Source organism: Hippocampus bargibanti, linkage group LG15, assembly GCF_051943395.1.
Source record: "Hippocampus bargibanti isolate YZ-2025 linkage group LG15, ASM5194339v1, whole genome shotgun sequence".
NCBI classification, from domain to species: Eukaryota; Metazoa; Chordata; class Actinopteri; order Syngnathiformes; family Syngnathidae; genus Hippocampus; species Hippocampus bargibanti.
In genome coordinates this window covers 2,856,819-2,881,639 of record NC_142748.1, presented here as the reverse complement: position 1 = coordinate 2,881,639, position 24,821 = coordinate 2,856,819, and the positions used below count along the sequence as shown (strand labels likewise).

Genomic DNA, 24,821 nt, shown 5'->3' with positions numbered 1-24,821 from the left:
TTATTTCATAAGTTTTAATGTTAAATATGGTCTAAAAGGCGATTTCTCATTTGGCATCTGTGAGTGGCGACAGTGCATGCGAGATGATGAGACTCTTGTGAGATCATCTACAGAGCAGCGCTCCAGTAATGAGAACATCAATCAAGCCTGGAGCTGCATGTCTGCATTGCATTCCACTGCGGGCTGCCTCATAAGCTAACTAAATCAAATAGATTTCGCAGATGGGGCCTGTTATCCGATTCATACGCGCGACATTGAGGGCTACCGAAAGCATAAAGACTCATTACCGTTACCCGTTTGACTTCAACTTCCTCAATAACTATGATGCTGTGCATGAGTACAATTTGTGTAAGGTGGATAACGTATCAACGATCAAACGTATTTTCCTCACTATAAGGCGCTTTGGAGAACAAGGCGCACTTTCAAGGAACACAATACCAAGCAAGGCTGCAACAAATAACTAATAAGTAGTTTAAGTACCATATTTTAGGGTGTATAAGGCGCACCCAAAAGCTTTGATTTCCTTCAAAAGATGACCCTGCGGCATATACGCAGGAGAATAGATCATGCGTAACCCCAGCCTCTACTATAGCACCTTATAATGTGGTGTGCCTTATATTTACAAAGCTTTAATATACAGTATTTATATATTATACAGTAAAGTCTCGTTATATCGATATTCAAGGGAGTCCGAAAAAATATCGATATAACCGGGACTATCGATATATCCGACCCTGTTTGCATGTAATTTTCTCCGTGCGTGCATAGAAATAGTATCGATATAGCCGGGACTATCGCTATATCCGATATCGATATAACGAGACTTTACTGTATTTGGAAAACCATTTTCATTCATTTTCATATTCCGGGGTGCCTTATAAACCGGAAAATACGATACTATAGCATCTGGAAAACTCACAATAATTTACATGTGAATTGTTCATTAAATATTTATTCTGACTCCAAGATGGCGCCGCGGAAGTGGCTGCCTTTAGCAGTTCCTATATATTTTTCTACTTCTCATTTTTCCTTTCATAACTTTACTGCTGTGAATTATGAATTTCTACATTGTGTGACTGCTACAAGCTAAGTGTTAACTTAGCATGAACGAAGCTGTAGCATCCACAAAAATATGGTAATTACAACTGCTAGAACTTGTAAAAACTTTAACATGAATCACATCTTATTTCTGAGCTATGAGGATTTATGACAATGAGCCACTAGAAGGTTAAATTCATTCATATCCCATAACCCCCCCCCCCCTCAATCCCCCCACCCGCCGAAAGCAGGCATTTGACAATAAACAACCCATGCACATTGGGCGTGTGTCCTTGCCAGGCGACCGAGTGACACATTGCATCACACTGTGTTATACTTTCATCATGAAAACAACACTGTAAGGCCATATTTTCACTCTCAGTTCATTTCAATCTCTCATTGTGTTTTTTTCACATATATGTACATGGCTGCATGATGACATTTCATGTAAAATAGCAATATGACGCGCTCCGACCTGTCAACAAGTTGCATCAGCTCCTTATACTTCTGGATGACCCAAACACCTTGTGCAGACTCCAGGCACCTGCATCAGAGAATATATTTTGTCACAAGATTAGATTCAGGAAGAATTGGTAAGGATGACACGGATGATGCATGAGGCGATGTATGGATACACATATTAGGGAGGCGAGTTGATATATCCTAGAGAAAATGAACAAACAATGACGTTAGGAATTGGGAAAATGTGGAAATCGATGTATACATTTTTATTGTAGTTTATGTGACAGGATGGCACTTTGATTTCTGCATGGGCTTCTTAACCAAACAGTGATACCTTGGATTAGAAACTTAATTGCTTCCCAGACAGAGTGTGTAAGGCGAAAAGTGTGTATCCCAAAAATTAATTTCCCATAGGAAACCATTAAAATAAGAATAATCCGTTCCCAGGTTACCATAAAACATAATTTTCTACTTTCTAATTTTCTAAGCCTTAAAACCACACAAAATATACCTTATTTTATGTATAATAAATGTGCTATGGTATAATTAAAGAAATAAACTGTACTATATAATAAAGTCGTTTTATTTACCTTTGTGATGGTCGTTGATGGCTTGATGGAATGGAGTGGCCGGTTTCCTCAATATTAAACACTTGATGAGGAACGTAACCTTCTTCTTTCACCATCTTGAGGAATGATCCCTTGTAGGTGGTTTCTCTGTGATAATTTTAACTAGTTCCTCATCAATTGTGTTCCGTTTAGCTGGGTTGATAGCTTTTTGCATCAAGTGTACAGATGGCTTGTGCGGGTTGTTTGTGGAGCCTTATTGATGGGATATTTTAACCTTGCAGTCTACACTCCGCCTTTGAACTATCAAAGTTGAAACTCTCTCACTGTCGTCTGCCTGTTTAAACCACCTCCCCTTACTGCTGCGTTCTTGACAAATCACGTGGCTTTAACCGAAGACTGGGGGCGGGGAATAGAAGAATAAAAACGGTCGGCTGCCATTTTGTTTTTAGAAGAACGGGCTTGTTCGCGAACGACCCATCACTCATTGAGGCAGCTCTGTGTGTATCCCGAAAAACGTTTGTATGACAAGGTAAAATTTTCATAAATTTAACGTTCGTAAACCGAGGTATCACTGTACATTTATATCTTCAAAATTAAAATTCAGCTTGAAAATGATTGAAAAATGTTAACAAATCATTACAAAATCACAAGTTGACCAGACTCGCGAGGATCATGGAAGTTGTCACGGGAATTCATTTTGCGGGCCGAGAAAAGGAGGTGGTGGGCCAGATCTGGCCCCCAGGCCTCAACTTTGACACCACTAAATTTTCACTATATGTGTGAGCGTGAAAAATTCTCCGTCTCTATGTGCCCTGAATCCTGCCTGGAAACCAGTTCAGGGTGTGTCCCTGCAAATTACCTGAAGACATCTCAAATAACCAGATTTGAAAATGAAGGATTGGATGATGGATACATTTGATAAGTTTATTAGTTGGAAGATCCTTGTGTCTATTGTCTGTGTAGATGAATGAACACTCACGGATGGGAAATGTGTCTGAATTTGGAGAAGGTCGTCTGAATGCGCCGCTGGAGTTCCTGAGCCCATATTAGTCCTCCGGCCACCGCTGGCATATTCTTATTCACCGGTGCAAAGCCTGTGGTAAAGGAGTGTAACCGTTATTCCAACACTTATGATAAAGTCCGGTCGACTGAAAACAGTCATGCATTATTTCTTCAAATAATGGCCATAGAAGAAGTTAGCAGCCATTGTCACAGACAATATATAATTTATACTTTGCATGTTCTTGTAGACTGCTTGATGCTATGTTGCTATTCTACATTCAATGGGAGGGAATGGACAACATTTCAAAACTAAACTATTTCACTCCTTCGGGGTTTGCCAAAATGCCTAAAAAGTTTTTCACTGACAAAAGGTCAATCAAATTCTGTACGGCCACTTCTATTTTTATATAATCATGCATAATTTCTGATCAAGGTAAATGTCGCAGTTTGCAAGAGGTGTGCTATATAATACCATAAATAGATTAACTTAATAGGCTGTTAAAAAAATCCATATTAATAAGCGTCCTTTGAGGATAGGGAAGCGGCGAGTGGAGGCACTGTCACTGACAACTTGCACAATATACATTAATGATATCCGATGCAAGAGGTGTTTCAGGTCCTCGGGTTCCTTAAAAGCGCTATAAAATACATATACAGTAAAGTCTCGTTATATCGATATCGGATATATCGATAGTCCCGGTTATATCGATACTATTTCTATGCACGCACGGACACAATTACATGCAAAGAGGGTCGGATATATCGATAGTCCCGGTTATATCGATATTTTTTCGGACTCCCTTGAATATCGATTTAACGAGACTTTACTGTATATCCTACCGTTCATCCATTTTCTATCACTTCTCATTTCTTATTGCACTGGATTAGATTGAAATAGCGGTTATTAGTCTCGCAGTGGATAAAGTTACACTTCACAGCAGTAAAGTGTTTAAAATTGCTTTCAATGTATAGTTCTATCTACTATTTTATTATGTATCATTTTACTTATGGTTTTATTGTTATGTGCTTTGTTTTATTGTTCTTATTGTAAAGTGTCCTTGGGTGTTTTGAAAGGCGCTTGAAATAAAATGTATTATTATTATTATTATTATTATTATTAAAGTGATGAAAGTAAGAGGAAAGGAAAGGAAGAAGTCAAAACAATAAATACAGGACCTGCTTTAAAGGCAGCCACTCTTGTGGCGCCATCTTGAAATCAAAACAACAACAGCAACAAAACTAAATAAATAATGTGACACAACACAAAATACACAGAAGTTATTCAATCTTAATTAGAGGATCAAAGTGTCCTTTTCACCAGTGGATCAGGGATGTCATGGTGAATGTGCATGTACAAGCTAAGTGGTGAAAGCAAACACGAAGCTGGAGCATCCATTGACGAAAAGAGATTGTCTCACATCTCCTGTCCGACGTAAATCTGCTTCAATTCCAAGCCGCGACAATGCCACATATGCATTGACTCATACCTGTGTCATATGTGAGGTAGAGCCTCTCCCATATTCCTAGCTGTTATTTTTAAGTCACTTTAGGAGACCATGCTTTTGCCTTTTAGAAATCCATGTGCCCAAAACTTACCTAGCTCATTTGCAATGTGTATATGTTCATGGTAAAGGACTTTGCAGTTGTCCAGATCCTTGTCAAACATGCTAACCAAGCATGGGTATCTGTCCAAAGCATCCTGAGCAACTACGGGCCGCTCCAACAAGCTCCCGAACATATCAAGAACCTGCAGACATAGGAGAAGAGATGACCCGGTGCATGTGGATAGGATGTGTTATCAAAGAGTGGAATTCAATTCCAGCACCTTGAAGGCATGCTCCAATCCTGTAGCATCGTCAAAAGCCTGACAGAAGATGGCTCCTAGCCGTCGATCTATGTCATCTGCTAACAACTTGAAGTGCCACACATCCTTCTCAAATTCCTGCAGAGGTGGGAAAACACAGTCCAAGTGTCACAGTCCAGTGAGATCACATTGAGCCCACATACAGTAGCATATTCCTTTTTTTTTTTTTTTTTTTTTTTACATCGGACTAACTCGATTTTCCAAGTTGGTATTACAAGAAAAATAAATTGCTTTGGTCGCTGTTACTCAGGAACAACTTTGTTGATCAACAAGATGACGCGTGGGTCGCGATCGCGCACTCCAGAGTAACCTACCTCTTGTATAGTGTCAAGTGTTAAAGGATATGACAACCGACACCATTTTTTTTGCTTCTTAACAGACATCAGAAAAACGTTTTATAGCATCTAAAATACCCAAAACATGCAGGCTGATAGTTTTAGTCAAATGCAATGAAAATGAGTTAAAGTGTCCCAAAACTACTTCAAAATGACCTCGGCGATGCAGAGTTTCAGAAGGTCCCGCGCTCTTGTGCGTGACGTCACGCTCTAAAATCAAAACAATGGCTTCAGATTCAGAGAAAATGCTTCCTTGTTACTCATCCAGCTATGAATATGATTCAAATAGTTCTGAAGAGGAAAGCATACATGTTTTGAATCGATTAAAGAAGTCCTCCCATATCAATTCGAGCCGTCAGGAGTCCAATGTAGCGTCCCAGAAAATGCACAAGATGGCGCCCAAGCTACATTGGAAATGGGCTGATTTGTCTGCTGGGAATTTGTGTCAACTAGTATCAAATAGTAGTCTTGGTGCAACACACAACAATTCACCATCTGTACTCCTCCTCACCTTATTTTGGAGGTCCAAGCAGTCATAGGTCTTCTCTGTCAAGGTCGTGAAATGATCTATAAACTCCCGGTGAAGTAGCTGGACCTGTTGGTTTAGCGCACGACCTCTCAGGCCTCCAATCTCTAATTTCTCAAACTTTAAGAAGTCCACCGCTGCCAAAAGGATGTCCTATATAGTTGAAGAAATGCGAAAAGGAAATGTATATGAATCTAGAACGACAATGATTTTGAAGTCCACCATCCATTTGAACGCACTTGTATGGACATGATTCTATTGATGAAGCTATCAAGTCCGAAGAAGGCTAAAGTGGCGGGGAAATCCCAAGGCTTCACCAAGCTCCCGTTCCTCTGGTACTGGCCCAGATTAGTACGACGGTCCTCATAGACGCTCTTGAAGTGTTCCAAAATCTCCAGGCATGTTGTCACCTTCAGGAGACTCTCAGAAAGCTCTACCTTGAGAAGTTCATCTGGTATTAAATAACCTTGAGCCTATTTTGCGGGAGGGGAAAAAATAGTCAGGTTATCCGAACAGTCAGATGAGATATATTCATGAGTACACTGGTGTCAAACTCCAGGACCGAGGGCCAGATTTGGCCCATCATATCATTTTTGGGGTCCCGCGAACAGGTCAACTTTCACAATGCTTTTAAAATCTGGACAAAAAAATTAAGTGCTCATATGTAATAAATAAGAACCATATTGTCCACATTTTCCTAAAACTAAACCTCTAATTACAGGAACTTAAAGGACAACCGACGCCAGTTTTTTATTTTCCTAACTGACATCAGAAAAATGTTTTATGGCGTCTAAAATACCCAAAACACACAGACTGATATTTTTAGTCAAATGCAAAACACCAATATAAATGTGTTAAAGTGCCCCAAAGCTACTTCAAAATAAATATGGAGATGGCGAGCTTCAGAAGGTCCTGCCCCCTTGTTCGTGACGTCACGCCAGGACGTCTTGCCTTGCTCCATAATCAAAACAATGGCTTCAGATTCGGAGAAGATGCTTTCTTGTTACCCATCCAGTTATGAATATGATTCAAATAGTTCTGAAGAGGAAAGCATAAAAGTTTGCAATCGATTAAAGAAGTTCTTCCGGGTCATTTTGAGGCATCAGGACTGTAGTGTCCCAGAAAAAATGGCGCCCAAGCTCCGTTGGAAATGGGCTGATTTGTCTGCTGGGAATTTGTGTCAACTACTATCAAATAGTTGTCTTGGTGCAACACACACAATTCACCATCTGGTTATTTATGTGTTTTCCTTCTAATTTCGCCATCAACACGGCTCAACACAACGTTTTCAGACCAAACAAAGTACCCAAAATGCATTGTGTGTCACTTTCTCGGTCAGGGGCGTTCTGACGTGACGTCACGTCAGGAATTAACACCAACTCAAAAACAAGACCTGAATATTCAGCGCGAGTCTTAAAATGTAAAATGTAGCTTTATGTCGTGGAATCTTTGTAAAATGCGCTCAGCAGAAGTCATTTGAAGTGATTTTACAAATTATGGACACAACTTTTCCGGGGGCGTCGTTTGTTTAATAAACTGTGATTGTTGACTTTTATTTTATTTGGTTTAAGTCATAACAGCCTCCTAAGACAAATGGTAATTAAAATGTGGGCCAGGCCAAAAATGAGTTTCACACCCCAGCACATGAGATACATTACATTGCAATTACATAATAGCTAATGGAATGGCAATCACAAACAATCCTAAAATATTACTTCACTACGAATGACCTTCAGAACCAGGCATTATTTTTCTGCAGGAAGACTGTGCGCAGTATGTGTGTGTGTGGGGGGGTTATTTTATGTTCTCAAAAAAGGGGGTTGCCTGCCTGACATAAGGCATTTAAGTGGCAGTCTATTTTTTTTTTCTTTCAGGCAAAAAATCCAAACAAAGGTGTTTCTTGAAAGAGCAAGGTACAACAAATCTTCGAAAATGCCTTAAAAGCGGTGTTGAAAAGAAAGACTGCAAGGAAGCTTTAATGAGGCTTTTATCTACAGAAACTTCAGGGAGGGGAGGATACTCTCAACTTGTCTTTAATGGGCAAACGTTGTACTTTGTTTTCACTTGGCCACCCACCTACTGACAGGTGCTTATTTCAGAAATAGCTTTCGTTGCGAAAAAAAAAAAAAAAAAGATCTTTAAAGTGTGTCTTTGGAATTCTTTGTCCTGGGGGAAAGAAAATGAAAAACAAAAAAAAAAAACAATGGCAACTGACCTGTTGTATGAGGAGGTTGCAGATCTCTTGCAGTAGAACTATGAGTCGTCGCGGAGTGTTGTAGTGTGTCGAGTTGGCCCACACAAGACATACCGTGTGCATTAGGGGACCAATCTGACCTTTGACCTCGATAAAGTCTCGACTCTCCAGTTCCTCAAACAGGGGCTGCAGGGGTGTCAAGAAGGTACAGGTGTCCGTTGCCTCTTCCAAAGCTGCCAATTTTAAAGCAGATTCATCACATGAGAATCTTCAATATTGGATGTGCAAATGTAGACAATACAAAAACTCAATTTTATGTATTTATTTACATATTTACTAGTTGACTTATGTATTTACTTATGTATTTACTTTTGCATTTACCTTCTGTACTTAATTACATATGTACATACAGTAAAGTCTCGTTATATCGATATTCAAGGGAGTCCGAAAAAATATCGATATAACCGGGACTATCGATATATCCGACCCTGTTTGCATGTAATTTTCTCAGTGCGTGCATAGAAATAGTATCGATATAACCGGGACTATCGATATATCCGATATCGATATAACGAGACTTTACTGTATTTACGGATGTATGTACGTATTACTTATTTACGTGTTTATTTATTTACATATTTACTTATTTACGTATTGACTTACGTATTGACTTACGTATTGACTTATGTATTGACTTACGTATTTTCTTATGCATTTGCTTATTTATTTACTTATGTACATTTATTTGTTTATGTATTTACTTATGTATCTACCTATGTACGTGTATTTGTTTATGTATTTACATATTTACTTATGTATTTGCTCACGTATTTACTTACATATTTACTTATCTATTTACTTGTGCATATATTTATGTATTCATGTATTTACTTGTGTATATATGTATGTATTTATTTATGTATTTACTTATGTATTTATTTATATATGTATACATTTACTTGTGTATTTACATATTTACATAAGTATTGACATATTTATATAAGTATTTGCATATGTACTTACACATTTATTTACATATTTGTTTACATATTTATTTTTTTATTCCCACCCCCCACACTCTGCATCCTGTAATTACCTGCATTGACTTCCTGTCGGATACTTTGAAAAGCAGGAGAATAGCTGCTCTCAACAGTGTCAAGCAGCATCTTCATTGTGTTGCCTTTGTGTGATGTTAATTGGGAGTGAATGCACTCCAAATCAGCATATCTTAAAAGCAAAAAAGATATCAATAAAAAATAGAGAAGACAAAAAGGTCATATTTGTCCGTCGTTGACTGCTTGTGAATGTTGGATAAATTATGACTAATTCTAAAGGTCTGGGTAATAAAATCATCCGGAAATGTAACAAAGGCTGCATTTGAATGATGTGATTCAAATGTCTATTGGTAAATAATCACAGGGACAAAATGGAAAGTCATTTATCTCAGCCACGATGATTGCAACGATATGCATACTGTGGCAATTTCTTTGACAAATAGATTTCATTGTGCATATTGGTGTTACAGTAAGTTTGTTTTTTTATTTACTTTAAATAGAAAATAAACCGCAAAAAATGCACATTTTGCTCGATCCATCACTAATAAATAAATATATTACTGGTGTATTGATATTTATATTATTAAGCCATCCATTTTCAAATGTGCCTATACTTCTGAGGGTCAAGGGTGTGGCACACAGTCACTTTTCTCCAGCATCTGAGTCCAGTTAATCTTATTTTCAAATCTGCCGATAATCGGTTAAACAATTTACATTAAAGAATAAGATTCTTTTTGACCATTAACTCATTCACTGCCAGACGTGCAAAAATGTGTCCAGTTCAGTGCCAGTGTTTTTGTCATTTTCACGCAAATTCCAGGACCCACAGAATATTGAGTTTTAGGACTACATCAACATTCAATGCAGCGTAAGAAACTTTAGACTCTCTTCTTTCATCAGAAAAATAGTTAATTCCTAACTCATATGGGTCTGGAGTAATATGAGGTGCAAAATGCATTTTCTCCTCCCTCGTGGGAGGGAAAAACATTTCCAGAGGTCTGACCAGTGCTTTATCGGCAAAGAAGACAAAAAAACAATGAATTTGGGGATGGCAGTGAATGAGTTAAAAAAAACATACAGGTCACCAGAAAACCATTTGATCCAATTTTCAATCACATTAGACTGGATCAACTCTCCATATTTGCGTTAGCCAACTAAAAATGTGCTCATGAAAATACAGTAAAGTCTCGTTATATCGATATTCAAGGGAGTCCGAAAAAATATCGATATAACCGGAACTATCGATATATCCGACCCTGTTTGCATGTAATTTTCTCCGTGCGTGCATAGAAATAGTATCGATATAACCGGGACTATCGATATATCCGATATCGATATAACAAGACTTTACTGTAATAGCAGAGAATGTCTGCCACAGGGTAAAATAAAAACTAAAAATAAAAACTAAAATAAAAAAATCAGGACATGCCAAGAACAAGCATTTTTCATGAGACCGTGCAGGTGTTATGAAAAATTCAACATTGGAAAAACGACAAAAAGTTGTACAATCATTTCACTCCGGGGCTCAGTGACACAGCATTGAACGTTTTTGTTTCCAAGTTGCCGTTGGCTATTTGGTCTAGATGTAGAAATAGATCTGCCAACCTGTTCTTCCAGAATAGCAGCTCTGTGTGCGGTGTGGGCTTTTTGCCTTCAAGCAAGGCTTCTGCTGAGTCTTTTATCAGCACAGCGCGGATCTGATGGCTCCACTCAATCACCGTTGACTCCAAGGAGTGGATGATGCTCTTATCTATTGTTTCCCCCCTGAGAAATTTCACAGGTTTGAATGTAAATGTTGTCCAGGGGGGTGGGGCATGATCAAACACTCCATTTTGTTTGGGTTACCCGTTTTCTATCTGTATGGCAGCTTTCTCCACGTTCTCCAAACCAACAGTGAGCGGCAACAGTGTCTTGCCTTGGACCTGGCCTGAAATTATAAACACGCTGCTCTTTAGGGAGTGGATGAGATGCTTGACATCTTGGGCTACCACCTGAGGCCATTCGGTGTGGTTTCGACTGTTGGACAGCAGTGGGGCAACAATCTAGAGGAGGGTGACAAAAAAAAAGTTGAGATGTGAGGTCCATTGACTAACTATTGTCACGGTATAGTACTGAGAAAGCAATAGTAGTGCATTTTCCGTGCTATACGGCGATCTGGAGTATAAGGCCCACTTTCAATAAATGTCCTATTTAAAAAAAAATCAAAAATAGGGAAGCACTGTATCACATTGAAAAGAAGTTCAAGATGGCACCCGAGTAGGCAGCTCTCACGAGCCTTGATTTTTGTTGGTGTTTTTGTGTCTTTTTTCATCACTCGGAGTTGTTGTGCGTCAAGCGGAACGAATATGGATTGTTTCTCAGCATTTTTGGCCACAACATGGAGGAGACTGTAGAATTGTCGCTGCTTAGAATTGAAGCGGATTTACATGGGACAAGAGATGTGAGACAAGCTCTTTTCGTCAATGTGACAACACAAACGACACAGACATTCGCTTGGTGCATCATATTTGTTGTATGAAGCAGTTCTAGATGTAAGAGAAGAGGATCAAAGCATCTTTTTCACCAGTGGATCAGGGAAATCATGGTGGAATGTGCACATCTGCAACAAGCTAAATGTCGAAAGCAAACACGAAGCTGTTGCATCCATTGACGAAAAGAGATTGTTTCACATCTCCTGTCCCACATAAATCCGCTTCAATTCCAAGCCTCGACCTTTGGATTATGACTTAGAAAGCAGATGAAAGAGGAGAGGATCAAAGCGTCCTTTTCATCAGTGGATCAGGGGAATCATGGTGGAATGTGCACGTCTGCAACAAGCTAAATGTCGAAAGCAAACACGAAGCTGTCGCATCCATTGACGAAAAAAGATTGTTTCACATCTCCTGTCCCACATAAATCCGCCTCAATTCCAAGCCTCGATCTTTGGATTATGACTTAGAAAGCAGATGAAAGAGGAGAGGATCAAAGCGTCCTTTTCATCAGTGGATCAGGGGAATCATGGTGGAATGTGCACATCTGCAACAAGCTAAATGTTGAAAGCAAACACTAAGCTGTCGCATCCATTGACGAAAAAATATTGTCTCACATCTGCTGTCCCATATAAATCCGCTTCAATTCCAAGCCTCGACTTTTGGATTATGATTTAGAAAGCAACTCACCGAACCCATCAAAATAATGAATGTCATGAAGGCAACACCCTTAACTATTTTTTTTTTTTGTGTTTCAGTCACAAGTGGTAGTAACATTCCGATTTCTAAATAAATAAATAAATACATAAATAAATAGAACAATGTGACGCATCAGTGCCAAGAACGTTCACAATGCGTTTCTTCCTAATTCTTGTTGAAGTGCCTTATATAACCCGGCAAGAAATAAGCTGCTCTCAGCATCAAGTAATTATGTTACTCAGCTGGTATTAAAAATTAACGCCGCACCATTGCCATACCATAATAACTCATACTTAACAATTATACAACATACATTTATGTGTATTAAATGTTTAAATAAGAGATCATAAAACATTTATGGAGGGGAGGTTAGTAGCTGTGTGTGATTTTGCATAAGTAGCCTGACTGTTGTTCCTTTATAAGCTGTTTGTGTAGACCTACTAAACTCCTTGTTTAGATACTTATTTTACTCAACTTCTGAAAAGAAAATTGTATCTGCAATTTATTAAAAACAATTTGTATCAATAATGTTTTGTTTTTTTTCGCCCTCCTCTTCCAGATGAGGTTTCTTCAGCCGTCATCCGTACTTCTTTGAAGGTGTCGGACGTTTCGCTTCTTATCCAAGAGGCTTCGTCAGCGAACTAAAATTTGCTGGTAGTTGTGGCCCTATATATATATATATCCCTACTGTCCAGACGTGGCGGTGCCAGACTCTGCTATGATAGGTCCCTGCTCTCAGGTTGGGGTGAGCAGAGGACTATTACCTGAGGCTACACTGATTACTTTTAGTGCCCTGACCGATTACTTCTATTGTCTTGCCTGATTATGGGGTCTACGACTGGCCTGATTGCCCCATTTGCACTGGCATTACCTCATCGGCATAACTAAGCCTATGTGGTCCAAGAAGCCTGTTGTACGAACGATCCAAATTAAACCTCACCCCACCATGGCGATTTAGTGAAAGGTTTTGCTGTTTGATAAAAATAGCTTCTTTTACTCCCCTTTCAAACCATTTATTTTTTTCCTAAGATTTTAACCGCACCGTCGTCAAATGTGTGGTTGCTATATTTTAGGTGCATATGTGGCCCACTAGTATTATCTCCTCTTCCAGACTGTTTTCCTCTCACATTTAAAATATCAAGGCGCTTAATAGCAACCCCCCGAATAAAAGGATGTGACGGGCCAGATTCGGCCCCCGCGCCTTGGCTTTGACCCCTGTGCTCTATACAATCTGTAACCCGCAAGTGTGATTTTTGCATACAGTATATGGCCAAGACATCTGTTTCTAACTATGCTTGATTTCTGGGTAAGCTACAAAGATAGATGAATAACCATTGCAATTCCCAGTGCTGTCTTACCTCCTCAATCAGGGCAGTCAACTGGTCAAGAGGCGAGCAAGACAAGTCGCCGCACACCAAGTTCTCCTCCATATGTTCTGCAGTCAGAATTTTTTGACTTTGTTTTAAAAAGTACACTGCTTTGTTTTTGGAGTGGAACGTGAAGGCGTCGGCAGGTTGTAACAGTCCGGACGCAGTCACGTACACCACCAAAATCCGCTGCTGTGGTATGTCCAGGAAGTCTTGCAGAATTTGCAAGTTCTCTTCGCTGGACACACATTTTTGCCAGCGGTCTTGTTTGACTTTGAGAGTCCTCAGCACGTAATCTTCTATAAAGTCCAGTCTTTGGTCCAAAGCAGGTGACTCGTCCATGTCTGTTGAGGAATCGTCCCAACGGCGTGAGGAGGAAGTAATTGTGTGTTGCAGCCTCCATAGCAACGTGGCGTTTGCATTAATGAGGCCGTTGCCGGGGGAGCTAACCCTGGACTATCTCTTTCTTTGTCCGTGGACCTACGGTGGCCATTGTTAGCTTAGAGACTTATGTTTTATGTGAACAGGTGAGTGGAAAAAAAAACTGTTATTCAGTTCACTCAAAGCCTTAAAGGACAACCGACGTCTCAGGACAAGTTGTGTCCATAATTTGTAAAATGGCTTCAAATGACTTCTACTGAGCGTATTTTAATAAGATTCCACCACTTATAGCTATATTTTATGTTTTAAGACTCGGTCTGAATATTTAGGAAGTCTTGTTTTTGAGTTGGTGACGAGTCCGTACGTGACGTCACGAAAGGACCGTCCACTGACCGAAAAAAGACACATTGTATCAGTCCTTCCATCACGTCAATGTATTTTGCTGTACATGTTTGGTCTGAGAATCGTGTTGCACCCAAAAGCTGCCAGAAGAGGGCATCCAAGCTCCATATGAGGAATTTATCAGCCTGTGGAAACGGAGGTGGCCACTGGAGGTAGCCATTTTGTGCCTCTTTTTTTTGGGTGAGAGATTTTCCCCCAATGTTGCCTCAAAATGGCACACATAATTATTTAATCGATTGCAAACATGTATGCTTTCCTCTTCAGAACTATTTGAATCATATTCATAACTGGATGTGTGACAAGAAAGCATATTCTCCGAATCTGAAGCCATTGTTTTGATTCACAAGCAATGCAAGACGTCTTGGCATGATGTCACGAACTGGGGGCGGGACTTTCTGAAAATGCCCAATTCATAGCTCAATTTTTTTGCAGATTTTGGACACTTTAAGTCATTTTTATTGGTGTTTTGCATTTGACTAAAAATATCATACTGTGTGTTTTGGGTATTTTAGATGCTATAAAACGTTTCTCTGATGTCAGTTAAAAAACAAAAAAGTGACGTCGGTTGTCCTTTAATTGCCACAATGCAATGATTAAAAATCAGTCCATGATATCAAATTAAGCTTCTCATATATTTCACTCTAAAGCAGGTGAACTCACCTGTTGGTTGATTCGAATGTTCTTCCCTCTCAGACTTGGATTTGGCATCTCTGTGTTGTTTCATACTGAAAGGAAAACAACGTGGATATAGTTACTTTTGTTTCAGACTCATTCAAAAAGTACTTACATTTGTGTCAATGTGCTGTAGACAGTACATATTTTTAACTCGCATATGTAACTAACTAAATAAATCTTAGCTATCTTGGTTGCAATTTATTTTGAATCTTTATCACACAATTATTTAATTCGACACTGAACACATGCAGTAAAAAAACTACATTAGACCAAACAAGACCAGACCTGTTTGTAGACCTGTCAATCATTCTGTTGTGGGGTCAGAAAACATCAAATCTTATTTTGTTTTGCTTGTTTCAGTTTTTTTGTAAAGAAGTTCCAAGACTTGCATGCTTTGCAGTGACTCACGTCGAAAAAGCAGCAACTAAGACGGATAAATTCCACAGCGGACGATTACGTATAAAGATTACGATGCCCGACCAGAGAGGATTTTGGCTTCCGGACTTTCTTGTGAGCCTCAAAGAGGCGCACCTGGTTACGCGATTGGATAAAATTGCTCCATCTCTGCCATCTGGAGGATGCTTTCCAAAACGCAGTAAAGTCGCAATTAATGTTTAATGTACTTTTTAACAGCCAGAATCAACAAGAATAATTCCTGATTAACATCTAACAGCTCTACTGATGGATTTTATTTGTACTTTAAAATAATAATAATATTGCCATCATTTTTTTTCCCAGCTGAAACACATTGAGGATGATTTCACCTGTAAATCGAAAATACCGGAAGTGATCACAAGAGGGTGGTACTGTACAACAAATTGACATCGTTAACTTGTTTCGTCTCCGTGCTGGGTGATGCCAAGCAAAACTAACCATTTTCAAAAAAATACTTAATAAAATACAAGGAACCAAATACAGTATTTGATTTAATAAAATGAATGACTTCAGTGACCAGCCATCAATTGATGGAAATAACTCGAGCCGCAGGGAGACCGCAAGCGGACAGAGAATATGTGACTCATTCCGCATCCGGTTTCATCTACCGTGCACATTTTCCCTTCAGTCACAACTTGTCTTTGAGCAAAAAAAAAACTATTATACAACTCGTGCCAAGTCATTTCTGGCAGATCCGTTTAACCAACAAAATGTACTTTTCAAAGTCTGGAACTGGAGATTTGCCATAATTCATCCAAACAACAGTTTTTTTTTTGTTTGAGTTGAAAGCTCAATTAAACTCTGGATGTCAATGTTCGGGTATTTGTCAACACTGTGGTGTGACTGGGCTGACTAAGCCCCGAAATTAAATGTTAATAACAATACCAGCCTCAAAAAAACAAACAAAAAATAAACTATTTCTTTATCCAGCAGCAAATGGAAGCAATGCTGTAGTATCTAAGTTTTATGAGTAGCTATAATCGCCAAGTCTTGCGGTTGCCGAATTATGTGGCAGTACGAAGAGTTCGGAATGAGCCCACCCCCAACCCCACCCCCTCTTCTCCTTTTGTTGATCATCAGGGTGAAGGGTGTAAAAGGGGGTTTTGATTTTAAGGGCTTGTGGCTTGTGGTGGCGGTGGATGTGGAAGTCATGTTCTGCCAGTCTGGTCTGGCCTCGCAGCAATGCAGAGTTCTGTTAAAAGAACACTGATGACTTTTAAAGAACTGGATGTTATTACTTGATGGGTAATTTTCATACTATGGCAACTTGGTAAGGGGCCAAAAGCTACATGCCGTAGACTTGTGCTCTCTGAAACAGGATATTGTGTTCGAAATAAGCTATCACAGGATTGGCTGCGTGACATATGTATGTGAGGCTTACTTTGCATGCCTTGGTTAGCATTTCATTGACTTTAACTGGTGTGACATGAATCCCGTTTCAATCAGTTTACATTTTTTGTAACTTTTTATCACTAATAACTTCACCTACAGTACAGTAATTGCCTTCCATCTGTGGGTTCATTTGTGCTTGTGGAAAATGTTGTCATAGCCTCCAGGAAAAAAAAATAGACATGTCGATAATCAAATAAGAAACAATCGAAAATCTGTATTATTTTTTTTCTTAACCTTGGCTTTGAACCTCATCTTTCCCTAAGTCACAGGTGTCAAAGTCAAGGCCCGCGGGCCAAATCCGGCCCGCCACATCATGTTTTTCGGCCCGCGAAAGCAAATCAAACTTGTTAAATTCCATGATGATTGCTAAAATTTGAGCCAAAATGTCATATTTTTGGATGTCAACCACAATAAAAGTCATTATTCTTGACTTCAGATTTGAAAACGAGTTATTCATTAATTTGCTGTGTGCTCTATATGTAATATTTGAAGGGATTTAAACATTCTAATGGGTTCCCCAAATTCATAACGGCCCTCGAGAGGAATCCATAACTACAATGTGACCCACGGCAAAAAATGACTTTGACATCCCTGCCCTAAGTCATCATTTGTGCCATAAAGGACTCTACAACAAATAACTTGACTTTTTCATTTTAATAACATCATTTCACCCTTTTGTGCACCTTGTAACCAAATAACATGATCAGCTGTCTGTTCTTCTACTTCTTCTCTTTCCTTCCCTCTTTCTTTCGTAACTTTGCTGCTGTGAATTGTGTTTTTTTTTTCCATTGTGAGATGAATAATGGTTATCTCATGTAATGTAATTGAATGAAAAACAAACCAAACAAAACAAAATCAAATCAAATACAATCAGATGCAATCAAATACAATCAAATAAAATCAATTGCAATCCAATAATAAATAAAACTAAATAAAACTAAATAAAATCAAATAAAATCAAATAAAATCAAATAAAAAACAAATAAAATCTAATTAAAAATAATGAGTTAAAGTAATTAAAATAATTGCAATTAAACACATTCAGGTAATTCAATTAAATAAATTACTTCAATAATTAAATTTACCTTTAATTTAATTTAATCATGAGAGGTGCTCCCCCAAGTGGGCAGTCCTGCATATGTGCATCCTTAAATTACAATATCAAACAAGTGAAAAAAAAAAAAAAAAAAAAAAAAAAACAACACAAATAAGCTTTCAAATTGCTGTTGTAGACTGCACATTTCCCCATTGTGGGACAAATAAAGGTTTTCTGATTCTGATAATAAGTGAGTGTTGAAGAATACAACATACGAACAATAAACATTGGACAAAAAAAAATGGACTTTGATAATGAGATGGAGTGATGAACACGCAATAATAGTCTGGATTGCAAGTACTTAGGAGGGTCAAATAAAGACTAAACACAGCTGACTTTGTGTTGTGCGATTTCTTCGTTTGTCTTTTGTTAATCGCTGACTGATGTGGCATCATAAATACTCGAAAAGATCACGTCGATGCACCATTTCACAATGTAGGTTAAGGTCATACGTTCAAAGATTCCTGGTCACATCATATGTTCTGTTGTTTGAGTTACAGATGTAAATCAAGATAGTAAATGTTGAAGGTTTCAAAACAATGTAGGTGTCTTTTTATGTCACACAACATTCACAAGTCTCCACCCAGGCCACCAAGGCATAGAATTGGATTTTTTTTCACAAGAGAAAGCGCCCACCGTTGACGAAAAGAATGCCGTGACATTAAAAGATGCCATTTCTAGCACGGCTGGTGAGTGTCCTTTACCTCGCAGATTCCTGTGATACGACTAAAGTAAATTTTGGGCCTTGTTGTATATGCCTTACCGAAGTATTCTGTTTATTTAACAACTTCAGCATGCTGAGTTATGACTAGTAATGATTACTCAAATGCCCAATGTTTGGTCAATTGTACCAGCAGGGCCTCCAAACAGACACACTGATGTTTATTTGAATTTTCCATTTTATATTGCCACATGTCATTAGGCTGTTTACAGTTTACTCCAAGTGATAGATCATTTCCTTCACCACCATGTGCTCAGTGAAACAAAGAAAAAAAATCAGCATGATGGTGCACACTCATCTCATAGGTGGTGCGATTTAATGGCCCTTGGAGAGCGTGGCAGATGTCTTTTTTCATCACAGACAACGACAATGGTTAAATAGTCAGCCCGCGACTGAATTTGAAAGGAATGTCGGCTAAACAGGCCCCGTTACTCAATTTCACAAAAAAGGTGCACATCCTCACCATAATACAGTCAATCCGAGATGTATCATAGTGTTTTTTTTTACGTGTGGTGCCAATTTAACGGCAGATTAGGCACACGTACATTTTAATTTAAGAATACACTAACCCATATAGGGACAGTGGTTAATGCACTTGACAGTTTATCATCAGAATTGGCCTTTAATAGTCCCACAATGGGGACATTTGCAATCTACAGCAGCAAAATTAAAAGAGGTGAGGGGGACAAACGATAAAACAAAGTACGTATTCTATGCACAAAAGACAATGTCAGGAGACTGAAATGTACAACTGTGCAAAAAAAGTTTCATAAAAAGAATGTTATGTTATCAGGTTTCAGGTTGCGTGAAAAGGTGAACATTAGCCAACTCCTTTTTTTACAGTTTGTAAACAATAATCTACAAAACTATAATGAAAATAACATTATCCATCCATTTTTCCATCTATCCTTCCTTCCATATCCAGCATAACATATCTATATCTGGATGCAGAGGTAGAGAGAGAAAGAAAGAGAGACAGAGAGAGATAGAGAGAGAGAGAAAAAGAGAGAAAGAGAGAGAGATTGGTAGATATAGATTGATAGAGAGATAGAAATAGAGAGAGAAAGAGATTGAGATCAAGAGATAGATAAATAGAGTGATAGATCGAGAGAGATAGATCAAGAGAGAGAGAGAGAGAGAGAGAGAGAGAGATTGACAGAGAGATGGAGAGAGAGAAAGAGATTAAGATAGAGATATAAATCAATAGAGTGATTGATCGATTCTATACAGAGATAGATCGATAGATCAATAGGGAGATAGATCGACAGAGATAGATGAAGAGAGATAGATGGAGAGAGATAGATTGAGAGACAGAAAGAGAGAGATAGAGAAAGAGAGATTGATCGATAGAGAGATAGATCGATAGCGAGATTGAAAGAGAGAGAGATTGAGATCAAGAGATAGATCAATAGAGTGATAGATCGATAGAGATAGATCGATAGAGAAATAGTTTGATAGATCAATCTCAAGAGAGAGAGATTGAGAAATATCAATATATCAAGGGATTGATTGATCGATATAGATATATAGATCGACAGAGTGATAGATCGATGTATAGATAGATCGATAGAGAAAAAGATTGATCGATCAATAGAGAGATAGCTTGAGAGAGAGAGAGAGATCAATAGAGAGAAAGATCGATGATCGAGAGATTGATTGATCGATAGAGAGATAGAAAGAGAGAGACAAAGTGAGATCGAGAGACAGATCAACAGAGAGATCGATCGATAGTGTGATATATCGATAGAGAAATAGATCAATAGATAGAGAGAGAGGGATCGAGAGAGAGATCAAGAGAGAGATTGATAGAGATCGAGAGATCGAGCGAGAGATCAAGAGAAAGATTGAGAGATAGATCAACAGAGAGATAGATCGATAGTGTGATAGATCAATAGAGAAATAGATCGATAGAGAGAGAGAGAGATCGCGAGAGCGAGATCAAGAGAGAGATTGATAGAGATTGATAGAGATCAAGAGATCGAGCGAGAGATCAAGAGAAAGATCGATAGATCGAGAGATAGATCAACAGAGAGATAGATCGATAGTGTGATAGATCGATAGAGAAATAGATCAATAGATAGAGAGAGAGGGATCGAGAAAGGGATCGAGAGAGAGAGATCAAGATAGAGATTGATAGAGATCAAGAGATCGAGCGAGAGATCAAGAGAAAGATCGATAGATCGAGAGATAGATCGATAGTGTGATAGATCAATAGAGAAATAGATCAATAGATAGAGAGAGAGGGTTCGAGAGAGGGATTGAGAGAGAGAGATCAAGAGAGAGATTGATAGAGATCGAGAGATCGAGCGAGAGATCAAGAGAAAGATCGATAGATCGAGAGATAGATCAACAGAGAGATCGATCGATAGTGTGATAGATCGATAGAGAAATAGATCGATAGAGAGAGAGAGAGATCGCGAGAGCGAGATCAAGAGAGAGATTGATAGAGATCGAGAGATCGAGCGAGAGATCAAGAGAAAGATCGATAGATCGAGAGATAGATCAACAGAGAGATAGATCGATAGTGTGATAGATCGATAGAGAAATAGATCAATAGATAGAGCTCAAGAGAAAGATCAATCGATCGAGAGATTGATAGATCAATAGATAGATTCCCAAACAAGGTGAATTTGAGTTGCAAATGCAATGTTTTTCTTTTACTCCAAGGGCACAAACGCTCATCTGCAAAAATAGGACCTCAGTGTCATTAAGCATTGATCAATACAAATACAGTAAAGTCTCGTTATATCGATATCGGATATATCGATAGTCCCGGTTATATCGATATTTTTTCGGACTCCCTTGAATATCCATATAACGAGACTTTACTGTAGTTGAGGTTATTTGTCAGCATGTTTGACTCTTTCCTTGGTACAAAAGTTTAAGTTTGCCATATTTCATAAATTGTGTTGTTAGATTTGGGAGCTAGCAAAATATCAATAACTTTCGCTGCGAGCTTAAACATCTGGGGGATTTGCAATGTTTCTCTTCAGTCCTGAAACTACAAGTCAGATGAGAAAGGAATTGTTATTTAGTTTTCCCTTTTGCACCCTTGGCTGCCTGTCCCAATATGTCCTTCTTGATTTAAAAGAAACCGTGTATTATTTGTGTTGGCCAAGAAACAATATGAAGCGAATTGATGTGATGTATCAAAGACAACTCTTTGGATTTTTTTATTTGTTGCCATTTTTTTTCTTCATTGGGATGGCGGTACTTTGAAAGCAGATGTGATTGAAGGTTTTTCAGTTGAAGTCGTTTGGATTGGCTACATATCATTTGTGGGAGGAAATGCACTTGAACTATTTAAATGGGATTTTGACTTTTTGTGAACTCTATCTTTATTCTAGCGGTGAAATACAAGTCAGAGAAAATGGCGATGGTCACCTAAAATGGCTCCCAAGTGAAGTTAATTCATTATAGTTAATTTTGGATTTTTTTCTCTTTCATGAAAAGCAGTTGTCCACGATCAATACTACTTAAAGGACAACCGACGTTTTTTGTTTTGTAACTGATATCAGAAAAACATTTTATAGCATCTAAAATACCCAAAACACGCAGTATGATATTTTTAGTCAAATGCAAAAAACCAATAAAAATGACTTAAAGTGTCTAAAATCTGCAAAAAAATTCACCTGCGAATTGGGCATTTTCAGAAAGTCCCGCCCCCAGTTCATGATGTCACGCCAAGACGTCTTGCATTGCTAGTGAATCAAAACAATGGCTTCAGATTCGGAGAATATGCTTTGTTGTTACACATCCAATTATGAATATGATTCAAATAGTTCTGAAGAGGAAAGCATACATGTTTGCAATCGATTAAATAATTTATTCGTGCCATTTTAAGGCAACATTGGGGAGAAATCTCTCTCACCAAAAAAAACGAGGCACAAAATGGCGACCTCCTGTGGCCACCTCCGTTTCCACAGGCTGATAAATTCCTTATATGGCGCTTGGACGCCCTATTCTGGCCTTCTGGTGCCTTTTGGGTGCAACCAGAGGTCCCCAGACCAAACAATTACAGCAAAATACATTGACGTGATGGAAGGACCGCTACAATGCGTCTTTTTTACGGTCAGGGGCGGTCCTTTATTAACGTCACGTACGGACTCGTCACCAACTCAAAAACAAGACTTCCTGAATATTCAGCGCGAGTCTTAAAACGTAAAATCTAGCTATACGCTGTGGAATCTTTGTAAAATACGCTCAGTAGAAGTCATTTCAAGTGATTTTACAAATTATAGACAACCGACGCCTCCGGACAGGTCTTGTTTTCGACTTGATGACGATGCCTGACGTCACGTCACATCTGGAACGCCCCTGACCGAGAAAGCGACACACAATGCATTTTGGGTACTTTGTTTGGTCTGAAAACTTCATGTTGATCCGTGTTGATGGCGAAATTAGAAGGAAAACACATAAATAACGCAATGGTGAATCGTTGTGTGTTGCACCAAGACTACTATTTGATACTAGTTGACACAAATTCCCAGCAGACAAATCAGCCCGTTTCTATGCATTTTCCGGGACGCTACATTGGAGTCCATACGGCTCAAAATGATCCGGAAGGACTAATCGATTGCAAACATTTATGCTTTCCTCTTCAGAACTATTTGAATCATATTCATAACTGGATGAGTGACAAGAAAGCATCTTCTCCGAATGACGTCCTGGCGTGACGTCACGAACAAGGGGGCGGGATCTTCTGAAATTCGGCATCTCCGAGGTCATTTTGAAGTAGTTTTGGGACACTTTAACTCATTTTTATTGCTGTTATGCATTTGACTAAAAATATCAGCCTGCGTGTTTTGGGTATTTTAGATGCTATAAAACGTTTGTCTGATGTCAGTTAGGAAAAAATGGTGTCGGTTGTCCTTTAAGGAGAATCCAATGTTGCTCTCTGTCATGTATTTTGATCTGTTTCATTTGTCTCTGTCTTTCCCCCCCGTACGTCTCTCATCGTGACATGTATTGAAATCGCCTTTGAACGCTGCTTGCACAAATGAAATATTCATGTCATGTGCGAAATGCGTGAACAGCGATGGTGCTCTTGTTCAAAAAGTAAACAATTTCATTTGCGTGTCTCAAATTCCTCCCGCGAGATCTCGAGTGAAAAGTCAGCGCTGCAGACATCACGTCGTTTTGTAGTAGTGGGAAAACAATGCATAAATTGTTCATAATGTAAGTTCATAAGTTCATATTGGCAAAATGAACATTTAAACTTTGAACCATTGAACCGTATTCGTCCGAAATAAATAAATAAATAAATAAATAAATAAATAAATAAACAAATAAAATTCAGATTGCCTCATTCACAAATGTATCGCTATGTTTACATCTGCTCGGTCTACTGTATTTATTTCATTAAGGAGGGCAGGTGGAAACGGAACATTTCTAGACAAGAACATCAACAGATAATTCTGAATGTATCGTAATTATACACGGTTAGAGTTACGCTGCAGTAAAATGTTTTTTGGTGCATTTATTCAATTGTATGTTGTGAAGTGCTTGCATTACATATAAAAGTTGTTTTTATATTGTTGTTTTATAATAATAATAATAATAATAATAATAATAATAATAATACATTTCATTTAACAGCGCCTTTTAAAACTCTCAAGGTCACTTTAGTCAAAGGATCAGTTTTTCTGTGGGTGAGCAGCGGCAGCCACACGCGCCAACGTTCACTCAACCGGGAATAACTTAAATAGATCAAGTTAGCTAGCTAGCTAATAGATAATTAATAGATAGCTAGCTAGATAGATAGACAGGTAATAGATTGCAAATAGATAGCTAACTAGTTGGTAGCCAGCAACGGTGACACATTTTCCGGTGTATAAGGCGCACCTAAAATCCTTTTTTTTTTTTAAAGATAACCCTGCACCTTATACACCGGTGCGCCTTATATGTGAAGTAACGTTAAGCCACAACAGGCCTCACAACTACTGTCAGCAGCCACCGACTCAATTTCCCCCTGTAGAAGAAGTAGTGCACAACCCAGCCTCTACTGTAATACTGTAATACTTTATAATGTGGTATGCCTTATACAGTAAAGTCTCGTTATATCGATATCGGATATATCGATAGTCCCGGTTATATCGATACTATTTTTATGCACGCACGGAGAAAATTACATGCAAACA

General features: G+C 38.5%; 1 protein-coding gene across 1 annotated transcript in view; it reads right to left on the bottom strand.

The window, feature by feature from the left end:
* Positions 1-13,921, bottom strand: part of dnah9 (dynein, axonemal, heavy chain 9) — a 163,534-nt gene extending 149,613 nt beyond the window's left edge. Inside the window, exons 1-11 of the mRNA XM_089015298.1 lie at positions 13,571-13,921; positions 10,891-11,087; positions 10,651-10,809; positions 9,087-9,217; positions 8,012-8,223; positions 6,036-6,269; positions 5,782-5,949; positions 4,897-5,013; positions 4,668-4,818; positions 3,049-3,163; positions 1,514-1,582 (exon numbers count right to left, since the gene is read on the bottom strand). Of these exons, the coding sequence (XP_088871424.1) occupies positions 1,514-1,582; positions 3,049-3,163; positions 4,668-4,818; positions 4,897-5,013; positions 5,782-5,949; positions 6,036-6,269; positions 8,012-8,223; positions 9,087-9,217; positions 10,651-10,809; positions 10,891-11,087; positions 13,571-13,921 (1,904 nt within the window). The remainder of the gene's footprint in view (positions 1-1,513; positions 1,583-3,048; positions 3,164-4,667; positions 4,819-4,896; positions 5,014-5,781; positions 5,950-6,035; positions 6,270-8,011; positions 8,224-9,086; positions 9,218-10,650; positions 10,810-10,890; positions 11,088-13,570) is intronic.
* Between the last annotated feature and the right edge of the window lie 10,900 nt (positions 13,922-24,821).